Source organism: Aethalodelphis obliquidens, unplaced genomic scaffold (genome assembly GCF_003676395.1).
Source record: "Aethalodelphis obliquidens isolate GAN/ISIS:26980383/991018 unplaced genomic scaffold, ASM367639v1 scaffold41, whole genome shotgun sequence".
NCBI lineage: Eukaryota > Metazoa > Chordata > Mammalia > Artiodactyla > Delphinidae > Aethalodelphis > Aethalodelphis obliquidens.
The window spans coordinates 16,573,671-16,594,899 of record NW_020837985.1 but is presented as its reverse complement, the minus strand read 5'-3'; the positions used below and the strand labels follow the sequence as shown (position 1 = coordinate 16,594,899).

Genomic DNA, 21,229 nt, shown 5'->3' with positions numbered 1-21,229 from the left:
TATGGGCGTGGCTGACGATGGATGGGAGCGCCACTGATGTGGGGTGGGAGGGACATCCCTGCCGCAGCCAGGCCTGTGGTCTGCCTGCAGGCTCCTGGAGCTGGAGGTGGGCAGGGGCTGGGAGGTGTCTTTTTTCAAATTCTAGGTTTGGGGGGGCAGATAATTTTTCTTTGTAGTTTATACGTCTCTGGCTCAAGAGGCATCTCATCTACACCCAGACCAGGTGAAACTCACCAGAGAAGAGCCTTTGGATGGGACTTCCGGGTGCCTTAGGGGCGGGCATGTTTCGTGTGGAAGGAAAAGTAAGTAAGCGTGGCTACAGCGTGGAGTGTAGAAAACTAAGTGGTCCCAAGTCTGCAGATCCTTGTCATTCCCTGGGGCTCTCTGGGCCCTCGCCACTGTCTGCAGTGGACTCCCTGCAGGCCCCACCCACCCCTGTCTCCCAGCTCCTAGTGTGTTAGGGGATCTTCTTTTTGTGGCCTCCTGAAAAAAAAAGTTTCATGAACAGCAGTGAAAAAATTTCAGTTTGCATGTCTGAAAATACTGTCATCCGACTGTCACACTGGACTCACGACTCCATACGTGTAAACTTACAGGTTGCAAATTATTTTCAGTTGTAACTTTCAAAGCATTGTTCCATTGTCTTCCGACTTGGGACGCACTGTTGGGAAGTTCCCCGGGATCTGATGCCCAGTGCTCCGTGGGATCTGCCGTCTGGCCTGCCACCTCTGAGGTCTGCGTCACTGATCCTCGTGTGTTCTCCACGTCGAGACTCCGCGTCATTTTCCTTTGTTGTTTGTGGAGGGACTGGGAGGGGCTTTCGCTCTGGTGATTCATGTCTCTTAGTTCTGGGGTAAAGTTAAGATTATTTCTCTGATAATTTCATTCTCACCATTTTGTTTCCTTTTCTTCCCCCTAGAACGCCTGTTAGTCTTAATCTTTCTGTCTTATCATCCACCTCCTTGTCTTCTTATTCTTTTAAAAAGATTTTCTCAACTTTACCTCTCAACCGTCTTACTAATTTTTAAAAAAATATTAATTTTTATTTGGTTGCACCCGATCTTAGTTGCAGCTCGAGGGCTCCTTAGTTGCAGCATGCGTGTGGGATCTCGTTCCCTGACCAGGGACCGAACCCGGGCCCCCTGCATTGGGAGCACAGAGACTTAACCACTGCGCCACTAGGGAAGTCCCCTAATTTGTGTGTGTGTGTGTGTGTGTTTTAGATTTATTTATTTATTTATTTAAGTTGTATTTTTGGCTGCGTCGGGTCTTGGTTGTGGCATGCGGGATCTTTCATTGTGGCGTGCGGGCTCTTCGTTGTGGTGCACGGGTTTCTCTCTAGTTGTGGCGTGTGGGTTTCTTCTTCTCTGGTTGTGGTGCACAGGCTGCAGGGTGTGTGGGCTCTGTAGCTTGTGGCACATGGGCTCTAGTTGAGGCGCATGAGCTCAGTAGTTGTGGCGTGTAGGCTTAGTTGCCTCGCAGCATGTGGGATCTTAGTTCCCCGACCAGGGATCGAACCCACGTCCCCTGCATTAGAAGGCAGATTCTTTACCACTGGACCACCGGGGAAGTCCCCCCTAATATGTTTTTAATTTTGCTTATCACATGTTTTTAAGATTTGTTTCCTTATTTTGAATTGTTCCTTTTAAAATACTATTCTGTTCTCTCTTTTTTTTTTTTCCTGCAGTGCACAGCATGCGGAATCTTAGTTCCTCGACCAGGAATTGAACCTGTGCCACCTGCGGTGGAAGCATGGAGTCCTAACCACTGGACCACCAAGTAAGTCCCCTATTCTGTTCTCTTTTAGTGGACACAGTTCCTTCTTGATCTCGTTGAAGTTACTACCTACCATCTCGCTCACCTTTTCTACGTTTCTTGCACTATCTCTGTTTCCTCTGAGTTTGTAAAAAGCTCCTTTTCTGGTCTGACCTCGCATGCGCATCGAGAACCTCCTCAGCTGTCTGGTGCTGGCCTTCCATCCATGGGGACGGGGTGGGGGCGTTCTGAACCCAGGGGAGCCTTGCTGCCTCTGGAGCAGCTGAATGTGGTTGCCACTGAGGTTGGTCTTTATGGCAGGACTTTGGTGTTTCTCTGAGATGGTTCCTGTTCTCTGGTGAGGACCCTGCAGACCCGCCGTCTCCAGTCACGGAGCCTTCCCAGAACTTCGCACAGCAAACTGGCGGGCGTCTCACCTCCGGAGGCCCCTTGGCCCCTTGGTGGACTCCTGCCTCTGCCTACTTTATCTTCACAGGTACTGTGGTTCTTAGTTACAGGCTCCTCCTGCCAACCTTACTGTTTTAACTGGACATTGCATCTAGTTAGGTTTACCGTGATTAGGAACCTATTTGGGTGATTTCTACCATCTTACTCTGATTAGTTTTTTTCAGATTTTTCTTTTCCTATTTATTTTTTAGTTGATATAGTAAGTTTTTGTTCCTTTTAAATTATTGCATTTTTTTCTATTGGACTGGAAACGTATACACCGTTTATATTTAGTAATTAAGCTTAAAGTATGCTATGCATATTTAAAGTCTAAAATTAAAGTGTGTTACAGCCCTTCCCAACAAAGGAGGATCTTAGAAAGTCCCTTCTGCACCCGTGCAGGGCCCAGTGGACGTCCTCACACACAGTGTGGGTTTACACTCACATCGATCTTCTTCTTTGCTCCAATTCCATCTTGTATCGAAGGCTGTCATTCTGAAATCATTTTCTTTTTCTTTTTCTTTTGTGGTATGAGGGTCTCTCACTGTTGTGGCCTCTCCCGTTGCGGAACACAGGCTCTGGACACACAGGCTCAGTGGCCATGGGCCCAGCCGCTCTGTGGCATGTGGGATCTTCCCGGACTGGGGCACGAACCCGTGTCCCCTGCATCGGCAGGCGGACTCTCAACCACTGTGCCACCAGGGAAGCCCTGAAATAATTTTCTTTTTGTAGTACAAATTTTAGAAGTCCTTTCAGTGAAAATTGCTTAATGAAGAACTGCCTCAGATTTTACTTATTTATATTTTACTTTACTTTTATATATTAATATCTTTTATATTATATCATATAATTATATATATCATATTATATATAATAATATATATAATCATATATATTTTATATATTATATATTAATATAACTTTTATATTATATAATTATATATCATATTATATATAATATATAATTATATATAATATATTATATAATCATATATAATACATATTATATAATTTATGTATTATATATTAATATAACTTTTACATATTAATTTATTTATTTATAAATTACTTATTTATAAATGCCTTATCTATAAAAAATAATTTTGCTGGGCGTGCAGTTCTAGATGGACAGGTATTTTCTCTCAACGCACTGAAGACACGAATCCACTGTCTTCTGTCTCTTACTGTTGCCTTGAGCAGTGTGATAGTGTGACTGTGATGGTGGTGATGGCGTGACTGTGATTGCTGGTGATGGCGTCTTTCTCTGGCTCCTCAAGGTCTTCGTCTTGCTGGTCTGTGTTCTCACTGTGTTGTGTCCAGGTGTGGATTTCTTTTTATTTGTGCTGTTGCATATCATTATACTTCCTGCATCTGTGAATTTATGTTTTTCATTAAATACAGAGAAGCCTTGCTGGAACACCGTGAGTGGGGTGTAAACTGCAGAGTCACAGTACTGTGATTGTGGCACAGGGGCCACCAGAAGTTGCGGAAGTCCATCCAAGCAGTCAGGCCCTCCATTCTCAGCTGTAGGTTGGCACGACTTGTTGGCAGTTGTCCACTCTGGCTTAAACACTGAAGATATTGATTCTGGGTCTTGAGAATGGCTGGAACTTCCAGGACATAGATAACAATTTCAACAATCTCTCCTTTAATTGATTGTTTCATTGGCCTGATTTTACGGGGAGACTGGTTGAGGTTAAAACTGGGGATGCAGACACTCATCTTCACCAGATGGGGTTGGCTGTTGTTTCTCTGCCTGGATGGCCTGTGGGAGAGGATCTGCATACTCATGGGGGTCAGTGTAGGGTTTTGCTGTATCTCCTCTCCTTCACTCTCTCCTCCTGGGATTCTTGTCACATCTATGTCAGACCTTATTATCTTCTACAGATCTTTGAACATTTCCTTCATGTTCCCCATCTCCTCGTCCCTGTGGTATTCTGGGCCTCCCTGCATGTTTCTTCCACTACACTAATGCTTTCTTCAGCTGTGTCTAATCTGCTACTTAACCTACCCATTGAATTCTATTTCAGTGATTATAATTTTCATTTCTAAAAGTTCTACTTTAAAAGCCTGCCTTTTCATGAGTGGTAGTCTCTTATTGCTTTCTTGTCACTGTGTCTGTCTTCTTTTTTATTCTTTTTTTAAAATTGAAGTATTGTTGATTTACAATGCTGTGTTTATTTCTGGTGTATAGCAAAGTGATTTACATTATATATATATATATATACATATATACACACACATATATGTTTTTTCATATTATCTTTCATTAGAGTTTATTACAAGATATTGAATACAGTTCCCTCTGCTACACAGTAGGACCTTGTTGTTTATTTTATATATAGTGGTGTGTATGTTAATCCCAAACTCCTAATTTAACTCCCCAACTTCGGTAACCATAAGTTTGTTTTCTATGTCTGTGAGTCTATTTCTGTTTTGTAAATAAGTTCATTTGTATTATTTTTTTTTTTTAGATTCCACATGTAAGTGATATCATATGGTATTTGGCTTTCTCTTCCTGACTTACTTCACTTAGTATGATAATCTCTAGGTTCACCCATGTTGCTGCAAATGACATTATCTCATTCTCTTTTATGGCTGAGTAATATTCCATTGTGTATGTGTGCATATATACACGTAGATATATATATTCGTTTGGCCAAAAAGTTTATTTGGATGTATGGAAGAACCTGAATGAACTTTTTGGCCAACCTAATACCACATCTTCTTTATCCATTCACCTGCTGATGGACATTTAGGTTGCTTCGATGTCTTAGCTATTGTGAATAGTGCTGTTATGAACATTGGGATGCATGTATCCTTTGGAATTAGTTTTCTCCAGATATATGCCCAGGAGTGGGATTTCTGGATCATATGGTAACTCTATTTTTAGTTTTTAAAGGAACTTCCATACTGTTTTCCACAGTATGGAAGCCAATTTATAGGCCCACCAACAGTGTAGGAGGGTTCCCTTTTCTCCACACCCTCTTCAGTATTTATTATTTGTAGACTTTTTGATGATGGTCATTCTGACCAGTGTGACGTATTACCTCATTGTAGTTTTGATTTGCATTTCTCTAATATAATTAGTGACGTTGAGCATCTTTTCATGTGCCTGTTGACCATTTGTGTGTCTTCTTTGGAGAAATGTCTGTTGAGGTCTTCTGCCCATTTTTTGATTGAGTTGTTTATTTTTTCTGTTAATTGAGTTGGATGAGCTGTTTGTATATTTTGGAAATTAAGCCCTTGTCAGTCACAACATTTGCAAATATTTTCTCCCATTCCATAGGTTGTCTTTTGTTTTGTTTATGGTTTCCTTTGCTGCCCTTTCAAGCTTTTACATTTGACTAGGTCCCATTTGTTTATTTTTGCTTTTATTTCTTTTGCTTTGGGAGACCTAAGAAAACGTTGCTATGATTTATGTCAGAACGTTTTGCCTGTGTTTTCTTCTAGGAGTTTTATGTTGTCATGTCTTATATGTCTTTAAGCCATTTTGAGTTTATTTTTGTGTATAGTGTGAGGGAGTGTTCTAACTTCATTGATTTACATGCAGCCGTCCAACTTTCCCAACACCACTTGCTGAAGAGACTGTCTTTTCTACATTGCATATTTCTGCCTCCCTTGTCGAAGATTAACTGATGGTAAGTGTGTGGGTTTATTCCTGGGCTCTCTATTCTGGTGATCCGTATGTCTGTTTTTGTGCCAATACCATGTTGTTTGATTACTGTAGCTTTGTAGTATTGTCTGAAGTCTGGGAGGGTTATGCCTCCTGTTTTGTTCTTTTTCCTCAGGACTGCTTTGGCAATTCTGGTCGTTCATGGTTCCGTATAAATTTTAGGATTACTTATTCTAGTTCTGTGAAAAAACGTCATGGGTAATTTGATAGGGATCACATTAAATCTGTAGATTGCTTTGGGTAGTATGGCCATTTTAATAACATTAATTTTTCCAACCCAAAAGCCTGTCTTTCCATTTTAAATCATCTTCAGTTTCCTTTATCAATGTTTCATAGTTCTCAGCATATGAGTCTTTCACCTCCTTGATCAGGTGTGTTCCTAAGTATTTTGTTTATTTTTTTGATGCGATCTTAAAAGGGATTGTTTTTTTTTTTTACTTTCCCTTTCCAATATGTCATTGTTAGTGTAAAGCAACAGGTTCCTGTATGTTGATATTGTATTTTGCTACCCTGCTGAATTTATGAGTTCTAGTAGTTGTTGTGTGGACCCTTTAGGGCTTTCTATATACAGTATCATGTCATCTGCATATAATGACAATTTTATCTCTTCCCTTGTAATCTGGATCTTTTATTTCTTTTTCTTGTCTGACTGCCGTGGCGAGGACTTCCAGTACTGTCTATGTTGAACAGAAATGGTGACAGCGGGCATCCTTGTCTTGTCCAGATTTTAGCGGGAAGGTATCTGGTTTTTCAAACACTTCATGTGTAACTACTCTCTTGCCTGCATTATCTGGCAATTTCAGTATCTGCAGTTTTTGTGGTTTTATATCTGTTCTTTGTTGACTTTGTAGACCCCCAGTCAATGAGACTCACCTTCCTGTGTACTTGGTGATTTCTGTAAGCTCACTGCTTTGATCTCATGATCAGGGACACTACAGGGTCTAAGTAGGAAAAATTTTCCTCCAAAGAGCTACCTGGGAGGCACAAACCTGGGCCCTGGCTTAGCATGGGAGCTCTAGGCTTAGCTTTCCACGTTACCTTGGCTCAGGTCAGCAGCCCAATAGCTGTGGTGCCTGAATGCACTCTGTGGGCAACTCTGCCCCTACAGGCTGCGCAACCCTGTAGCCTAAGCTCACACCATAAAAGAAACAAGGTGCCAACAAGAGCCCTAGAACTGAGCTACTATTTTGGAAGTCCCAGCCAGCTACAGGACCCAAATAATCCAGTCAGTAGTTAACTAGAGCAGACAGTTCCCACAAAGTGGCACCAAACCACAGCTTGACTAGGACGGATTTGGGTCCTGCAGCTGGACCCCCAGGACTTGTGGCCAGGTGACTGCTCAGATTTGTCTTAGTCATTACAGTAAACTTTCAATAACATGACCTCACTCAATTTGTTACAGCAGTTGTATGATATGTACAGAGTATCATCCCCAACAAAGACACCTGTCGCTTCCTATCTGGCAAATAGCATTTGTAGGTATCTGTAACACTACCGTACTGTGATATGAAATAGCAGATCATGAGCAGTGAGCTCACCTAGACTACTGTTTTACATACACTTTTTGTCTGACCTCCCAGCTACGAACTGGAAGGTCCTATGGGTGAGCACACTTCTCATGCTCTTCACGGTCCGCTAGTGTGCCCTGACCTTTGCTCTGTACACATTTAATCCATCTGCTCAGGAATCCCCTCCCCTGGGTGTTCACCCCCGTTTTTCCCTTGCCCCAGTCTTGTTTACTGCGCTCCTGTGTCACTAGTTCCCTCTATATACTTCTGTTACTGGACTTTTACCTACAGTCCTTGAATGCAGCCAGCACAGTGGCTTTGTGTTTCCTACAACAGTGGCGTAGAGCCTGGACAGCTAAGTGCTTAGGAAATGTCTGTTGGAAGTACAAACATCTTAAACTTGTTTTATCTTATACTACCTTCCTGAGCCTGAGAAGAGTTCTGTATACTCCGAAATGGCATGAAAGCAAGTGAACCAGTACCTCCTCCTTCCAGCCAAGCCTATGGTCTCTCCTCTATGCCTGTCTTTCATAAACTCCCCTGCACATTTCAGGTACTTATTTTTTTGTGGAGTGCACGTCCTGTATCCGGGGCTGTGCTAAAATAATTTTAGCTACAGGGGCTCATACTTTGATAAAAGACACAGACATAAGCATATAGCTTTGATACAGGGTAGAAAGTGATTCTTGACTTCTCAAAAGAGCTATGAAACTGAAAAAAAACACGAAAGAACCCCCAAAACCTACTGATACATGGATAAACCTCAAAAAACATTAAGCAAAGGGAAAAAGACATAAAAGAGTATAAATTATATCACTATTTATATAACGTTCTAGAACAAGCAAAACTATAGTGACAGAAACGAGATCACTGGTTGCCTCTCAGGATGAGGGGCTGACTTGAAGGGGCACAAGGAGACTTTCTGGGGTGATGGAAATAGTCTACATCTTCAGAGTGTGGTGGTTGTAAAGGTCAAAGCACATTGTACTGTTGAAACTCATAAAACCAAACACTTAAGATTTATGTGTTCCACTATATGTAAATTATACTTCAGGAAAAAACCCAGTGCTGTGAAAATGAAATAAATTAACTTCCGAGGCACATGTTGCCATCACGTCTCCTTCCCCAAGGCTCCTCTTTCCTTTCCAGTGCTCCTGGCAAGGCGGCGGCAGACAAACTGCAGGCCTCCACGGGCAGGCTTGGAGACCAGCAAGACAGTTTTATCCTCTTCCTGTGGGGCAAAGTACATAAAGCTGGGGGAGTGGGCAAAAAGTGAAGGGTGTTGTACCCACACTCCAATCTTCTTTACTCAATTTTCCACTCCATGTTCACCCCCCAACAGGCTCACTCCGTGCCGTGAACTCGCTGGTGCTGGATAAGATGAAAGCTCAGGCGGAAGGCCCTGCCACACCTGGCACAGTGGAAAGGCTTCTCCCCAGTGTGGATCCTCTGGTGCCGGAAGAAGCCCGACAGGGCCCTGAAGGCGCGGCCACACTCGCCGCACTCGTAGGGCTTCTCCCCGGTGTGGATGCGCCGGTGCTCACTGAGGAAGGAGCTGCGGCTGAAGGCGCGCCCACACTCCTGGCAGGCGTAGGGCTTCTCCCCAGTGTGGACCCGCTGGTGCTGAATGAGGTTGGAGCTCTGGCTGAAGGCTTTCCCACACTCTTTGCATTCGTAAGGATTCTCTCCGTGGTGAATTCTCTGGTGTCGGACGACATTTGAGCTATGGATGAAGGTTTTCCCGCACTCGCTGCACTCATACAGCCGCTCGCCAGTGTGAATTCTCTGGTGCTTAATGGCATCTGACCTCTGACTGAAGGACCTGCCACACTCAGCACATTCGTAGGGCTTCTCTCCCGTGTGGATTCTCTGGTGTCTGATGAGGTTGAAGCTCTGGCTGAAGGCCTTCCCACACTCCTTACAAACGTAAGGCCTCTCCCCGTTGTGAATGCGCTGGTGCCTGACGACGTGGGAGCTGTGGATGAAGGCCTTCCCACAGTCGCTGCACTCGTAGGGTTTCTCCCCAGAGTGAATGCTCTGGTGTTTCACCACATCTGAATAGCATTTGAAGCTCCTGTCGCAGGTGCTGCATCGGTAAGGCCGTCCTTTCCAGTGGCCTCTCCTATCGGCTGTGGAGGCTGCATTCAGGGTGACCTCTGACCCGGACACACTGTCCTCACGGCCATTCTGCCCTCCAGTTTCCTCATAAACAACTGGTCCCCGAGGGGAACCTTTGGGCCTCTCTCTAGCTTCCTCATTCCCACAAGGGTCTGGAAACCGCAGTGTCCGGGGAGGCCCCCGTAACAGTCCTGGCACAGCCTGTCCACGGCGCCCCCCTTCTTCTAAGGTTGCCTGTCGTAGCATCAGCCCTGGGCTCTGAGCCCCTTGCTCAGCCACCAAAGCAGCGTAGCAGGAAGCCGGGCCGCCACTCGGTGCCTGTGCTAGGAAAGCTGGAAAAGGGGGAGAGATGCACAACTTAGAACTCTGCTGACGACACATGGATGGCACGGGAGAGCCACGTGATGATAGGGAACAGTAAGACGCCACTGGGCAGCAGAAACCCATTATCCCGCCTGTCCTCCTCCTGCCCAGCTCTCCTCCCCGACTTCTAACACCTGTGGTCGCAGGAATGGACAAGGGACTGGGAGAGAGCTAATCAGCAGGCTTCCCTGTGACTCCAGAAAAGGCCCAAGCCTCTAACCGCAGTCTGCCTGGTCTCACGAGTTGGGGGTGACAGACCCCCAGGCTCTGGTGACACCCTGGTACAGCCTCATGGCCTGGAATGCAGAGAGAAGAGGTTGGCAGCAGAGCAGGCACGTGTGGCCATGTTTGAAAACACTTCCGGTGTCACAGTGGGCAAGGGGCACTCCTGGCACCTAGTGGGGAAAAGCCAGGGAGGCCGCCCCCAACAGAGGCACCTCCAGCCCAAGTGCCCAGGAGTGTGCCCAGAAGGCAGAACCTGGGCTGCCAGACGTCCTAACCAAGAAGCTCAGTCCCCTGGCACAGATGCTGGTCACCACTCTGACACTGGGGCCCAGCCCTCAGCCTCACCTCCCTTCAGGCCGTACATCTCATACTATATGCTCAGGCCAGCAACCCAGACAGGGTGCTTTCTCTTTATTCCTTTTCTGAATGGGATGTTTTTGGTAACCTGTTTTTTCCTCCACACACTGTGTATGGTGGCATTTGCTAAAATCTAGCCCCAAATTGTGAGACTGAAGAGTGCTGTCTGGGCCAGATCTGGTCAGGAGTAGGGTCAGACAAGGGAGGGAGACAGTGGCCTGGAAGTACTGGGCCTGAAGGGTGGCTCCATGGCTGCACCTCTGGGTCATCCCCAACTCACACCCTGAGGGATGAGGTGCAGGGACACGGTGGCTGAACCACCCGACACGGGGGTTCTGTGACTTCCTGGGAGAGCAGTTCCAGGTGTGTTTGGGGGAGCCACGGTCATGTTCTCCCCAGGCTCCCACTGCTGAACCAGAACCTTAGGGTAGAGTATGATGGGGAAAAGCTTGAAATGGCATGTGTCTTTGCCAAGGGAAGATGGCCTGGTTGTTAGCACAGGTCATGTGACAATTCAACAACAGCAACAACAGGCAACTGAATATGAGCCCTCCCCCAAATGTGGCCTGAAATCTTCAGAACAGAGGGGCCTGGAGCCCGAGAGGGAGGTGGCCAGTGGGCGGGAGGCCAGCCAGATTGTCATCCACCACACACTTCCTGGTCACCAACCCTGAGCCTAGGCCAGTTGACACTGCTGGGCCCTGGTGAGACAAAGCCAAGAATTAATACTCTTGTTCCTCAAAGCTGGAGGCATAACCCTCCCAGACTTCAGACAATACTACAAAGCTACAGTAATCAGAATAGCACGGTACCTACCTAGGGAGACAAAAGACCTGTACGCAGAAAACTATAAGACACTGGTGAAAGAAATTAAAGATGATACAAACAGATGGAGAGATATACCATGTTCTTGGATTGGAAGAATCAATACTGTGAAAATGACTCTACTACCCAAAGCAATCTACAGATTGAATGCAATCCCTATCAAATCACCAATGGCATTTTTTACAGAACCAGAACAAAAAATCCTAAAATTTGTATGGAGACACAAAAGACCCCAAATAGCCAAAGCAGTCTTGAGGGAAAAAATCGAAGCTGGAGGAATCAGACTCTACTACAAATCTACAATAATCAAGGGACAATATGGTACTGGCACAGAAACAGAAATATAGATCAATGGAACAGGATGGAAAGCCCAGAGATAAACCCACGCACCTATGGTCAACTAATCTATGACAAAGGAGGCAAGGGTATACAATGGAGAAAAAGCCTCCTCAATAAATGGTGCTGGGAAAACTGGACAGCTACATGTAAAAGAATGAAATCAGAACACTCCCTAACACCATACACGAAAATAAACTAAAAATGGATTAGAGACCTAAACGTAAGACCAGACGCTATAAAACTCTTAGAGGAAGACACAGGAAGAACACTCTTTGACATAAATCACAGCAAGATCTTTTTCGATCCACCTCCTAGAGTAATGGAAATAAAAACAAAGATAAACAGATGGGACCTAATGAAACTTAAAAGATTTTGCAAAGCAAAGGAAACTACAAACAAGACGAAAAGACAACTCTCAAAATATTTGCAAATGAATCAACGGACAAAGGATTAATCTCCAAAATACATAAACAGCTCATGCAGCTCAATATTAAAAAAACAAACAACCCAATCCAAAAATGGGCAGAAAACCTAAATAGACATTTCTCCAAAGAAGACATACAGATGGCCAAGAAGCACATGAAAAGCTGCTCAACATCACTAATTATTAGAGAAATGCAAATCAAAACTACAATGAGGTATCCCCTCACACCAGTCAGAATGGCCATCATCAAAAAATCTAGAAACAATAAATGCTGGAGAGGGTGTGGAGAAAAGGGAACGCTCTTGCACTGTTGGTGGGAATGTAAATTGATACAGTCACTATGGAGAACAGTATGGAGGTTCCTTAAAAACTAAAAATAGAACTACCATATGACCCAGCAGTCCCACTACTGGGCATATACCCAGAGAAAACCATAATTCAAAAAGACACATGCACCCCAATGTTCACTGCAGCACTACTTATAATAGCCAGGTCATGGAAGCAACCTAAGTGCCCATCGACAGACAAATGGATAAAGAAGATGTGGCCCATATATACAATGGAATATTACTCAGCCATAAAAAGGAGCGAAATTGGGTCATTTGTAGAGATGTGGATGGATCTAGAGACTGTCATACAGAGTGAAGTAAGTCAGAAAAAGAAAAACAAATATCGTATATTAACGCATGTATGTGGAACCTAGAAAAATGGTACAGATGAACCGGTTTGCAGGGCAGAAATAGAGACACAGATGTAGAGAACAAACGTATGGACCCAAGGGGGGAAAGCGGTGGTGGGGGTGCGGGGAGGGTTGTGGGATGAATTGGGAGATTGGAATTGACATGTATACACTGATGTGTATAAAATGGATAACTAATAACCTGCTGTATCAAAAAATACATAAAATTCAAAAAAACCCCACAAAAACCCAGCATGGTATTTGCACAAAAACAGACATATGGATCAATGGAACAGAACAGAGAGCCCAGAAATAAACACACACACCTATGGTCAATTAATCTTAGACAAAGGAGGCAAGAATACAATGGTGAAAAGACAGTCCCTTCAGCCAAGTGGTGCTGAGAAAGCTGGAGAGCCACATGGAAGTCAATGAAGTTAGAACACTCCCTCACACTACACACAAAAATAAACTCAAAATGGCTTAAAGACTTAAACATAAGACAGGACACCATAAAACTCCTAGAACAGAACATAGGCAAAACCTTCTCTGACATAAATTGTAGCAATGTTTTCTTAGATCAGTCTCCAAAAGCAAAAGAAATAAAAGCAAAAATAAACAAATGGGACCTAATCAAACTTAAAAGCTTTTGCACAGCAAAGGAAACCATAAACAAAACAAAAAGACAACCTATGGAATGGGAGAAAATATTCGCAAACATTGCGACTGACAAGGGCTTAATTTTCAAAATATACAAACAGCTTATCCAACTCAATAACAAAAAAACAACTCAATCGAAAAAATGGGCAGAAGACCTAAACAGACATTTTTCCAAAGACATACAGATGGCCAACAGGCACATGAAAAGATGCTCAACATTGCTAATTATTAGAGAAATGCAAATCAAAACTACAATGAGGTTTCACCTCACACTGGTCAAAATGACCATCATCAAAAAGTCTGCAAATAATAAATGCTGGAGAGGGTGTGGAGAAAAGGGAACCCTCCTACACTGTTTGTGGGGATGTAAATTGGTGCAGCCACTATGGAGAACAGTATGGAGGTTCCTTAAAAAACTAAAAATAGAATTACCATATGACCCAGCAATCCCACTCCTGGGCATACATCCAGAAAAAACTCTAATTCGAAAGGATACATGCACCCCAGTGTTCATAGCAGCACTATTCACAATAGCCAAGACACGAAGCACCCTAAATGTCCATCGATAGATGAATAGATATGGTACATATATATATAATGGAATACTACTCAGCCATAAAAAGAATGAAATAATGCCATTTGCAGCAACATGCAGCAACAGATTATCATATTAAGTGAAGTCAGTCAGACAAAGACAAATATCACATAATATCACTTATATGTGGAATCTAAAAAAAGGATACAGGGGCTTCCCGGCTGGCACAGTGGTTAAGAATCTGCCTGCCAAGGCAGGGGACACGGGTTCGAGCCCCTGGTCTGGGAAGATCACACATGCCGCGGAGCAACTAAGCCCGTGTGCCACAACTACTGAGCCTGCACTCTAGAGCCCATGAGCCACAACTACTGAGCCCAAGTGCCACAACTATTGAAGCCTGCGTGCCTGGAGCCCGTGCTCCAAAACAAAGAGAAGCCACTGCAATGAGAAGCCCGCGCGCTGCAACGAAGAGTAGCCCCTCTTCCCTGGTGACGCAGTGGTTGAGAGTCCGCCTGCCGATGCAGGGGACACGGGTTCGTGCCCCGGTCCAGGAAGATCCCACATGCCGCGGAGCGGCTGGGCCCGTGAGCCATGGCCACTGAGCCTGCGCGTCCGGAGCCTGTGCTCCGCAATGGGAGAGGCCACAACAGCGAGAGGCCCGCGTACCGCAAAAAAAAAAAAAAGAGTAGCCCCTGCTTGCCGCAACCAGAGCAAAGCCTGCGCGCAGCAACGAAGACCCAATGCAGCCAAAATAATTTTTAAAATAAAATAAATAAAAATATGGGGCTTCCCTGGTGGTGCAGTGGTCGAGAGTCCGCCTGCCGATGCAGGGGACATGGGTTCGTACCCCGGTCCGGGAGGATCCCACATGCCGCGGAGCGGCTGGGCCCGTGAGCCATGGCCGCTGAGCCTGCGCGTCCGGAGCCTGTGCTCCGCAACGGGAGAAGCCACAACAGTGACAGGTCCGCCTACCGCAAAAATAAATAAATAAATAAATAAAATTAAATTAAAAAAAATGATACAAATGAACTTATTTACAAAACAGAAAGACACACAGAAAACAAACTTATGTTTACCAAAGGGGAAAGGGAGCGGAGGGAGGCATAAATTAGGGGTTTGGGATCAGCAGCTACACACTGCTATATATAAAACAGGTAAACAACAAGATCCTACTGTACAGCACATGGAACTATATTCATTATCTTGTAATAACCTATAATGGAAAAGAACACGAAAAAGAACATGTACATATAACTGAATCACTTTGCTGTACACTTGAAAGTAACACAACACGGTAAGTCAACTATAATTTAAAAAATAAAATTCTTGTTCTCAGAGGTCTCCAGGTGGGGGGACCAGAGAAAGAGAGAGCAGGGTATAGAGTGTGTCCAGGAGAACAAAGGAGGGAGGGGCTGAGGGAGCACAGCAGGCATGGAGGTGGGGAGCTGTGATGGTTAGAAGCTGTGATGGTTAGTAGCAGCCAGGCAGATGGACTTGGGAGCCCCGATTCCTAAGCTGTCCCCACGTCCCTGACCCCAGGATGGCCCTCTGGGCCTGCCTGCCTCCCTCACCTGTGCACGTGTCCATCAGGGTCGCCTCTCTGGGGCGTTCTGTGGACTCAGGCTGGGGCTCTGCTTGCTGCTTGCCGCAGAAACACCAGTAGTAGGACACCTGCCTGGGAGAAAGAGAAAGGAAGGGTGCGGGTGAGGTCAGAGTGCCTTCAGAGAAGGGAGGCTCAGAGCCTGCCCAGAGGGCCCTGAAGGAGCCACCTCACTATAAACCAAGGTCTGAATAAGCAAACATCCCAGAAACCAGTGTTCCACGGGACACCCTCTGGGAACTGTCTAGGCCATGCTGGCTCCCCCACCCCCGCCCCCCAGCAGATCAGGAGCAGAGATAGATGTGGCAGCACCTGTTACCTGCCCACTGTGGTCTCAGCTCCACCAGGAACCAACGAGCACCTTTAGTCAGTCCTCGGATGTGTGGAAAAATTTCTATGCATTTATATTTTTTCTTGATAATAACAAAAGATCTGAATATAAATATATGAAACCAAAAAAGTAACGATCTGAATGGCGCAATTCTGGATTGAGGAACGCTTTTGCTAAGCTTGCCACCAAAGGTAAAGTGTGACAGATCTAACTACACAAGGATATTTACTGTCAAAAACAAAAGGAAAAAAAAAAAAAACGGAGGGATATTTGCAACACAAAGATTCATATCCTCAATATCTAAAAACCCACTATATATACATGAAAAAGCACAAAAAAACTAGTTAAAGTTATGGACAGGTAACCAGCAGAAGAAAATAAACAAGTAGCTGGGACCTCCCTGGTGGTCCACTTGTTAAGGAACCGCCTTCCAGTGCAGGGGACACGGGTTCCATCCCTGATCGGGGAACTAAGATCCCACATGCCACGGAGCAGCTAAGCCCGAGCGCCACAAGTACGGAGCCGTGCACTCCGGAGCCCATGCGCCCGCAACTAGAAAAGCCCAGGTGCCACAACGAGGGAACCGCGTGCCTCAGCGGAAGTTCCCCCAAGCCACAACTGAGACCTGACGCAGCCTAAAATAAGTAAATATTAAAAAAAAAATAAGGCTTAAAAACAGTGGCACCTTATGAGCATACAGACAATTAGGGGAAACAGGCACCTTCATACACCGCTGGAAGAAGAAAAAGTGCACTGGACGGCGGATAATTCGATGATTTACAAAGGCCTTAAAATTAAACTGTGATTTCACTTCAGGGAACTGTCTGAGGCTGTCCCGGGGCCTTCACACTGGTCGTCACAACGGGCGGGGAAGGCTGTCCCCGGGGCCGTCACACGGCGGGAGTAGGGCCGCCCCTCGCTTCCGCTCTCCTCCCGGATGTGAGCCCTTTCGCAGGGAGAGCCCAGGACAGATAAGGGCCCCATGCCCCGTAGGGACGGCCCGTCCTTGCGCCCATATTTCTACTTCCCTCGCGGGCGCGGCCCATCGTCTGCCAACCCCTTCCCAAGCCCCGGTCCGCCACCACTTACCCGGAGCCCCCGCCGCCCGCCGGAAACGCCGCCTCCCTCTCCCGGGCGGCTCGGGCACTTCCGGTGACGTTCTAGGGCGCCGGAGGACCCGCACTCAGCTGCCCTGGAGGCCGCGGGGTGGGGGTGGGGGTGGGCCTGCCTTCGCGAGCTATGCGCGGATTTCCTAGCTTCGCATGCAAGACCCTCGGTTGCTGTCCGGCCACCTTCACACCGACCGCTCCCGCCCCTGCAGGGCTTCACTTCCCGCACCTCTGGGACGCCTCCCGGACCCCCCCCACCCCCCGGGCCGCGTGGCCTCCACCAGGTCCAGGCCTGTGGTCCGGGGAGTAAGCCGGGTTAGGTGACCTTGCTGACTGCGGAATAAGCGAATGCACGGACGCATGAAGTCAGCGCCCGTGGAGAAAGGGGGGAGGGGAGGGCGCCCCGAGCCTGCCCGGCCTGGGCGCCAGAGCCTCACAGCGGCTGGTCCTCCGCAGGTGGATCCCCCTCCTAAGCCGGGGGCAGCGCAGAAATCCCCTTCCTCCCGCGCGTCGGGCCGCTGCGCCACATTCTCCGGGTTTCCCTCACCGCTGGTTTTCAGTGACCACACACTTAAGGGCTTGAAGCATCATGGGTTTATGATCTCACGGCTTCCTTGTGTTGCACGAGTCCGGGCACAGCCTGTTCGGTCCTGGGCTGGGGTCTCTCCTAGGCTGCAGGCAAGGTGTTGGCCACGACTGGGGTCTCCCCTGGGGTCTCACGTGGCTGTGGGCAGGATTCAGTTCCCAAGGTCGGGAGTTCTCTGGGCTCCACACGTGACGTGGGGCTGCAGGCTTCCCACAGGAACGGTGGCCTTGGGGTCCTCTGCAGAGTGGGTACTCTTGTGTTTAATCCCGGCTGAGGAACCTTCACAGCGTCTGCCTTAAACACGTGTCGTGGGGCTTAGGCGCCGAATGTCCTGTCCCCAGCCCATCGCTGAGTTGTCTCTCCGTGCTCTGGGCACTTTCCTGTAGATGACTCCTGTGGTCTCTCCTCAGCCACCTCATTCTAACCTGCTTCCAGAAACCCCACAGCCCAGAGAGCCCTTGAAATGACTCCCTGCTCCCTGACAATGTCCCTCCGCAAGAGTCTCCTTCTACGGAAGTCGCTGCTCTGGCACCCACCCCGGGTTCTTAGCCCAGACAGAAGCACGGGTGCAGACTGGCACCCTCACAGCTGGGCTGGGCCTTTGATGGTGGCCCAGTGCCCGGATGGCAGCAGACCTTACCTCCATCAGCTTCCACCCACCTGTCCAGTGTCACCTCTTCCTCCAGCTCCCCCCAACTGTGAAACCAGTCACCGCTCCCTGAACACGCCAGGCTCGTTCTCGCCTCCCTCTGAGCTTTGCCCATTCCCTTCCCTTTCCGCATCACTGGACACAGGTCGCACCTCTCCAGCTGGAATCCTGCAACCACGTGTCCTCTGGGCGTCACGTGGAGGGACATGGTGTCCACGGGCTCTTCACTGGCTAGTGACCATTTTGATCACACGGTCAGTGTCCTCTGGTTTTTTGACCATGTGGGCACCATTTTCCCCTTGCAAGTAATAAATCATCTCGGGAGAAAAGAAAGGCTGAGGAACTGCTCCACACTATAGATTCCTCAGGAGACACAGTGACCACAGGCAGGCTAGGATCCCAGAATGGATGCTGGGTTGGAGGGAAAATGCCACGAGCACAACGAGAAGGCTCGCTTTGCTGAGCATTGTACCAATGTCCAATTACCGGGATTTGGTACCTGCACTGTGGTTTTGTAAGAGAATGTCGTTGAATATAGGAAATACACACTAAAGGGTTACGGTACCAAGAGACATAATGGATGCAATCCATTCTAAAAAGATTCGGGGAAGAAATCTGTATAGATATAAAAAAACTAAAAGGTACATTTCTGCCATGTGGTGTGAACTAGTGTGATTTCTTTCTACTTTTCCCCATTTCCCAAATTTTCTATGACATATTCTGTTTATATAATAGGGAAAACGGGCTTTGTCAAAAGTTTTCTCAAAAAGTGAAATCTTGACAAACAGCAGTCATTGATGATCTTGTAAAACACGGAGAAAGCCTGTTTTGTTTTTAAGCCCCAAAGCATATCATAAATTGCATACTGAGTTTGTTTTCCGATGGTGCAGATGAGGCTGACAACCACACCCCAGGACGCAGGTGGCGAAAGGTTTTTTTCTCCAGATGTTCCCACGTGTCCCAGTCTCCTATCACGCACGTGTCGCTTCTACAACCAGGTGCCCGGAGGGAGCTTTCTTGTTCAGAGGCTACGACGACGGCTTCCTCATGGGACACACACTGGCTTTTCTTTTCCGAAAGGTTCAGGGGTGCATCTGGGGGCCTGTGGCTTGCTTCTGCTCGGGACCCCTTCCTTCTGGGAATGCTCCTCTCCCTCTCTTCCCCTAGGTCACTCTGGAACCCCCACCACCCGCTTCTCCAGGAGCTGGGGCGAGAGAGGGCGCTGTACTCTGCAGCCCGGGCTGAGATGGTGTCAGACCTGGGGAAGGCCGGTCAGCGGTTGGAGCCCGAGGCCACATGGGGCCTGCAGAGATGAGAGGCAGGGAGGGGCCAGAGACCTCTCTGACAGCCTAGAAAATCCAGATTCCTGGGGGTCCTGAAGCGGCTCCTTAATCCTGTGTGCTGCCCGAGCCAGTGCCGAGGGGCTTCTGTCGCTTGCTTTGTTCATGGGTAGTGGGACCACTCAGCTTCCAGGACCAGGCCCTGGCCGGTGCCCAGAGGGCCGGACAGGCTTCAGTGGTGCCAGGGCTGGGCCGGCATGAGGTGCGGAGGGCTGAACTCAGGCTGGCCTGAGGCCCCAAGCGCGCATGTGGTCTGTCCCTCCACTAACAGCCCCAGGGGGACGGTGCAGATACCACTCAGTCTGCCTGCTCCCAGCCACACTCTCCTTGAACAGCCCTGCACTGTGTTCATCTCCTCTTCTGATATTAACCCCCAGAGAGGCTGTGTTTCCAGAGGAAGGAGCTGGGACATGGAGAAGGCAATCACCACACCTCATTCAGTCAAGCCTGACTGCACTGTGCTGACAGATGGGCACTGAATCTCCCCGCTGGAAGCCAGGGGTCCCTGTTCACCACTGGTCAGCGGCTCTGCTCTGCCCGTCTTCCTCCATCCAGGGCCAACAAAACAGGTGCCACTGGAATGCTGCTGCTGGTCGCTGCGGGTGCAGGACAGAAAGGTGGACGAAGCCCGCTGGGTCTTCCCAGTTCCCTTTTACTGCCCTGAGCAGCTGGGGAGAGATGAAGGGCCGAGCACAGTGGACAGGCCTTCCAGCGGGCGGCTGGGTGGCAGCAGCAGGGCCAGGAGGGGAGGAACCAGGTAGTCTGGACCTGCACCAACAGCCTAAACAGTTTTCTCTTTGGGACCAAAACCAGCTTCAGAATGCAAGAGCTGATGCCGGAGTAGCCCTGAGCTTCCTCAGTACCTGCAACCTGCAAGCCGCAACCTTCCCAACTCTGGACTCCCCGCCATCCCCGGGGCCCCTGTGGAGCCTCTCCCGCAATCCCGCCCAAACGGAGCTCCCCGCACCAGTCTCCTGCCAGCCCACCCTATGTGTTGAGGCTTTTCACTGCAGAGGCATCAGTAAACGCTGAGTACATGCCCACCACGCACTGCATTTATTTGTAACAAATTATAAAAATCATAAAGCACACATAAAAATTAAAACATCTTAAAAAGATGATCTAGGGACTTCCCAGGTAGTCCAGTCGTTAAGACTGCGCACTTCCAGTGCAGGGGGCCTAGGTTCGATCTTTGGTCAGGGAACTAGATCCTGCATGCCGCAACTAAGAGCCGGAAAGCCGCAACTGAAGATCTCCCGTGCAGAAACAAAAAGATCCCCCACGAGGCAACTAAGATCCCGTGTGCTGCAACTAAGACGTGGCGCAGCCAAATAAGTAAATAAATAAATAAATATTTTTAAAAAAATGATCCAAAAACTAGAAATAAGCTTGCCGACGCATCACAAGGGAAAACCTCCAGTATCGTGAGGGCTACTCTTAGCAAAAGCAACACTCCGAAAACGCCAGCCCGACTTCCGCTCCTGAACATTCGCTCCCACAAGCCACGAGGCAGTCGAGGGGACTCACCTGAGCGCAGGCATCCGGAGAGCCACTGCGGCCACTTCCCACGAACGTTATCCATGTCCGGGCCTGTGCTCTAGCCTCTTCTCACGGCACCACAACCAGAGAAAACACCCACTAGTCTCAACTAAGCTCGAAGCTCCAAACTCTTCAATGGTCTTCTGTTCCTGCTCTCCAGGGTC

At 47.7% G+C, this 21,229-nt stretch overlaps 1 protein-coding gene across 8 annotated transcripts; it reads right to left on the bottom strand.

The window, feature by feature from the left end:
- Positions 1-8,061: 8,061 nt before the first annotated feature.
- Positions 8,062-21,223, bottom strand: ZNF696 (zinc finger protein 696). 8 transcript variants are annotated; one of them, XM_027132295.1, is made up of 3 exons: positions 21,054-21,171; positions 15,483-15,586; positions 8,062-9,836 (listed from the first exon to the last, which is right to left on the bottom strand). In XM_027132295.1, exons 1-3 carry the CDS (start codon positions 21,065-21,067, stop codon positions 8,731-8,733), a joined length of 1,224 nt encoding a protein of 407 aa, XP_026988096.1. In that variant the 5' UTR covers positions 21,068-21,171; the 3' UTR covers positions 8,062-8,730. The 8 variants fall into 8 exon arrangements, with proteins under 8 accessions (XP_026988096.1, XP_026988103.1, XP_026988101.1 ...); XM_027132302.1 differs by having other exon boundaries at positions 15,483-15,582; positions 21,054-21,164; XM_027132300.1 differs by lacking the exon at positions 21,054-21,171 and adding an exon at positions 15,824-16,914.
- Between the last annotated feature and the right edge of the window lie 6 nt (positions 21,224-21,229).